The sequence below is a fragment of the Antrostomus carolinensis genome, unplaced genomic scaffold (assembly GCF_000700745.2).
Source record: "Antrostomus carolinensis isolate BGI_N321 unplaced genomic scaffold, ASM70074v2 scaffold14676, whole genome shotgun sequence".
NCBI classification, from domain to species: Eukaryota; Metazoa; Chordata; class Aves; order Caprimulgiformes; family Caprimulgidae; genus Antrostomus; species Antrostomus carolinensis.
This window is the reverse complement of record NW_010322629.1, coordinates 1-4,691: the sequence shown is the minus strand read 5'-3', so window position 1 is coordinate 4,691 and position 4,691 is coordinate 1. Positions and strand designations below refer to the sequence as shown.

General features: G+C 55.7%; 1 protein-coding gene across 1 annotated transcript in view; it reads right to left on the bottom strand.

Moving 5' to 3' along the window:
• The window catches only part of LOC104526766 (bone morphogenetic protein 2-B), a 2,763-nt gene extending 1,057 nt beyond the window's left edge, over positions 1-1,706 (bottom strand). Inside the window, 4 exon segments of the mRNA XM_010170313.2 lie at positions 1-162; positions 625-747; positions 1,134-1,270; positions 1,388-1,706. Of these exon segments, the coding sequence (XP_010168615.1) occupies positions 1-162; positions 625-747; positions 1,134-1,270; positions 1,388-1,649 (684 nt within the window). The 5' untranslated portion in view covers positions 1,650-1,706.
• Between the last annotated feature and the right edge of the window lie 2,985 nt (positions 1,707-4,691).

Here is a 4,691-nt window from a genome sequence, read left to right as displayed (position 1 = left end):
CCCGTCGTCTGTGAACAGGACCAACATGGGCTTCTTGCTCTCATGGTGGTCCCTGCTGGATGCAAACTGCAGCGGGGGGGGTTCAAGCGGGCTCCCGCCCAGGCCCTGGACCGTCACGAGCAAACCTTGGTTGCTGCTCTCATCTTCTGTCCAGTCGCGAACCTGGGGAACCAAACCAGTGTCACCGGGGCACTGCAGGCCAGGACAGACACCGCGCCGGTGTCCCCATGGCAGATGCCAGGCCAGTAGACCCAGTGCCCTGTCAGCAGCAGTGTGGTGTGAACTGGGACCCCACCATGGCCACACTCTGTCTCCCAGCCATGGGGCAGGGCTGTGGCACATGGGATGTTGTGGCAGAGCCAGCACTGGCCCTACCTGCCGAGCTGTGGGATGGGTCTGGAGGAGGATGGAGCAGCCCCCTGGGGCTCTGACAGGGCTCCTGCCCCCTCCCAGGGCCTGTATCCCCCCACCTTGCTGCAGAGAGTACAGTTAAAAAATTGCACTGGAGCTCAAAAGAACACAGGGGGAGAAATGGGTTAAAAAAACAATCTGCACTCAAAGCCCCAGGGTTCTCCCTGTGCCACCTGAACGAGGGGAAAAGCAACCAGGGGAAAAGCAACTCACGGCCTGTGTGATGGCAAAGACCTCCCAGCCCGAGTCCTGCAGCGAGACCAGCCTGGATGCCAGCAGCTTCTTCCCTCCGGGAGCATCCGGCTCGTTCTTCTCCAGCACTTGGTAGACGCTGACCTGGAGAAGGCAGCAAAGGGCAGTTACCACCAGCGCGTCCTGTCTGAGGGGAAAGACCCCGGCACAGGTAGTGGGGAAAAAAAAAGGTGGGAGATGGGGGAGCTGTCAGCTTGGATTGGTCACAGCCTTGGCTGGTGCGTGCAGAAACCAGAACGACAGTTAAGAACCCGTCCTGGTTAAATCAGTGTGATTCTCTGCACAGTGTGGCGACACTCTGTCATATGAACGTCACAGAGCCGAGCTGTGCTCCTGCTGCAGGTGAGTGACCGCAGTGTGCCAGTGCCAGGCCTGGGCACAGGCTGGAATTCATCCCTGTTCCCATCCCCGTCCTCATCCCCATCCCCGCTCCCATACCCATCCTGTCCCCAGCCCATCGCCCTCCTCACCTGGCAGAAGTGGTGCCTTTTGGGCCCGTCAGTGGCCCTTGGCCAAAGGCGGAAGAGATGCAGCTCTGCCGTCAGGATCTTCTCATTCTTGGCCACACTGGAGAGGATGAAGAGGAACCGCATCTTCTCGCCCTGAGCTGGAGGGAAGGATGGGTTGAGAAGCTGAGCCAAACCCAGGGTGGCATCTCTGCTGACTGCACTTGGTCCTTTCCCACAGCCACATCCCCAGCGTGGTGGGGACTCCCCACCCTCACCTTTATCCAAGAAGCTGCGGACAGTGTTGCCCTCCAGGATGTCAGGGTTCTTGGTGACCCCGTCCGCATTGGCAATGGTGTTGAATAGATCCACCATGTACTGGGGCGGCTGCTTGAAGTGAGCTGGGGGGGGTGGAGGATCTTCCATGCCAAAGACTTCCAGGAGCCTCTTCAGTGCCTCAGCCCGCCAGCTGGCCACAGTGGCTGGACTCGGGCACGCCGGCTTGGTCAGGGCCAGCAGCAGCAGGACAGTCCCCAGCATGGCTCTGCTGTGCCTGCCCCAGCTCGACTCCCCCCTGCATCCCCCAGCACTGCATTTATAACTGGCTGGAAAGATGGATTGGAGTCAAATACGCACAAGAGCAATCAGGAGGGTAAAGAGAGCTAATTGCCATGCTAACAAGGTGTGAAGCTGGGCTCCTAGGCACCCTGCACCAATTAGCCCCAGTACACAAGCGGGAGGGTGGGTGGCTCACCCCAACTATCCCCAGACTGGTGGGGGACACAGGGGTCTTGGGGCCACGCTGCTCCTTGGCAAGGCCCTGGCTGGGCTGCCTTTGCTCTCTGTAGGAGACTAACTGGTTTTTAATGATGGCACTAATGGGACAAACAGGAGGACGTTTGTGTGGAGGAACACAGCCCCCACCCTGAGAGCAGAGTGTCCCCTTCCCACCCTTGTCCTCCTGCCCCAGGTTGTGCTGCCCCGTGCCATGGCCACTGCTGGGAGTGAGGGTCCTCAGAGTGATCGGTGTCACACCGGTGTCCCCATCCCATGCCCTTACCATACGTGCAGGGTGGGGTGCCCACGGACCCTTCACGCAGCAGGGACAGCCCAGGCTGTGTGTCCTCCAACACTCCCCACTGCAAAGCAGCCTGACCACAAATTGGTTTTCCAGCTTTCTGGAGATTAAACGGCATTTGCTGCTAATTCCTGAATGCTCCATGTTAGTGAAATATCACCAGAACCTCACGGACTCCAGATGATGAGACAAAAGCCAATTCTTCTGCTCTTATTCCCCAAGCACAGAGAAACCAGGCTGGTGAGGGTGGACATGTTGCCACAGCGCACGTGCTCTTTTGCATTTACCATTTGTTTTAATGCCATGTGACTGAACGGGAAAAAAATAAAAATAAAAAAAGCAGCATTATCCAGCAGCCGCCAGTGCATCAGTTAAAAGGAGCAGGATTTTAAAAGTGCATTAGATCTTCTAGGAACAGAGAAACTCCTTCTGAATGAGGCCCAGAGGTAAGGGCTCTGAGAGGCTGAGCACGGAGAGGGGAAGGTGCAGGAGCAGAGTCAGCACCGTCCCTCTGCCCGCCTGGGATGGAGCAGTGAATCCCCAGCCCTGTGGGCACCCGGCGGAGGCACTTCCAGGCCAACATGACAGGCGACAAGCCAAAGGCTAGTTGCCCAGTTGGTGTCTAACATTTATTCTAACCCAATGCTTAGCAGATGAAAAGGCTATTAATTATCCAGAACTGGCGGGGAAGCAGTGATGGGCTTGAGTTGATTGACCGAGGAAACTATTCATATCCTCTGGATCCTTTCCCTCCTTTTCCCAGCTCACCAGTGGCAGCAGTGTGTCCTGCAGGATCACTGGGGCTCCCTGCAGCAGGGACATCTCTGCTCCGACGTGCCCACCTACCTGCTTCCCTCTTCTCTCCCACTCCTGCTCCACATTTTGTAAATGGGAGCAGCCAGGTCGGTGCCACCCCCAGCCTGTGCCAGATGCCACATCCCTCTGTGCACACCGCATCCTCCTGGGATGTTCAGGCAGATGGAGAGACCATGGAGCTACACAGTGGAGCCCCAAGGAGCTGCGAATTGCCTGTGATGTTTATTTTACAAGATGCAAAACATTTTGTCAAGGGTTCATTTATACAAACAGTATTTAAAATAGCTTTTATTCAAAAAATAGCTTTCTCTCATTTACATATAGTACAGACAGTCTGGCAGGGGTCTCACACGAGCCCCACCTGCAGCTCCCCAGCCCCGCTACCCCCTGCACTTGCACTGCTGGATGGACACGACAGTGCAAACATGGCCTTGGCGGCTCCTGAACGTGTGTATGTCGTATCGGTGAGGGGCACAGCGGCTGGCAGCAGCTTCTGCCCAAACCAGACATTTCTCTCCACTTTATGAGTCCCTGCAGTTAAGAGACAAACCCAGCACATCTCCCAGCCCTCCTCACCCCAGGATCGGCACTTCATCCCCTGGGAACGGGGCAGATGCCCTGGACCAGGGTAGGGGAGAAGGCAGGCAGCTCTCTCCCATCTGTTCCTTACCCCCGGTGTAACTCTAGGAATTGTCTCCTCCCTCAGGGTTCTTTCTTTCTTTGGGGTTTGATTTCCTTCCCTTTGCATTCACCACATTTTTGTGTTTGTAACTAACAGAAAGCACTGGTCCCTTGGCCTGAAACGACTGTCTGGACCCACCCTGCCCCAGAGCATCCTCCGCCTTCTCCTCCTCCTGCCCCACATCGGGAATGGCACATCCCAGAGAAAGCCACTGTCAGGACCCTCTTCTCATCTGTGTCCACTACCATGGGGGACCACAAGCTCTATAACCAGCTGCCCACGGAACTGAATTCAGCTTCATTGGCAGCAGGTTATTCTTTATCCCCTGAAGTGACGGAGCAGCGTGCGCTGCAGCACCACTGCAACCACCGCTCTGCTTCAGCTTGGACACAGCCCAGAGGGTGAGCTGTGGGTGCTGCTCCTGTGTCACCCTCCCAGGTCCTGCCCTGGCAGCAGCAGAGGAACAGGAACAGCTCAGACCTGCCTCTGAATGTGTGTGGATGCGCCTGGGAAGGAGAAGGGCCGGATCCTGGCAGCTGTGCTTACCTAAGCAAGCAGGGATCCCCCGAGGAGCAGCTGCCCAAGCACCTTCCCACATCAATTTCCTGCAAAGATTTGCAAAACAAAGGGATGAAAATCCCCTGCAGCACCTTGCTGGGGACACCCCAGGGGACCTGTCACTGTGCCCTCCACCTGCCCTCCAACCTCAGGCTGAACATACACCCCTGAGAAAGGGCAGCAGCCAGGCAAAGCTGGTAAGGAGAAGTATTTTGGGGGAACATCAGGGTTTTTTTGAGTCAGGGGTCCCTGTGTGCAGAGGTATGCTGAAGTAGAGAGCAGAATCTCTGTTGAACCGAGTTTAAGGCATACTTAATGATGAAATTATTTTAAAAATAAATATCTTGCTGCTCCCTAAATTATTTTTAAAATAAATCCTCACCCTAAAGAAAAGCCCATTTGTTATTTTATGGCACTGATGTAGAATCACAGAATCCCAGACTGGTTT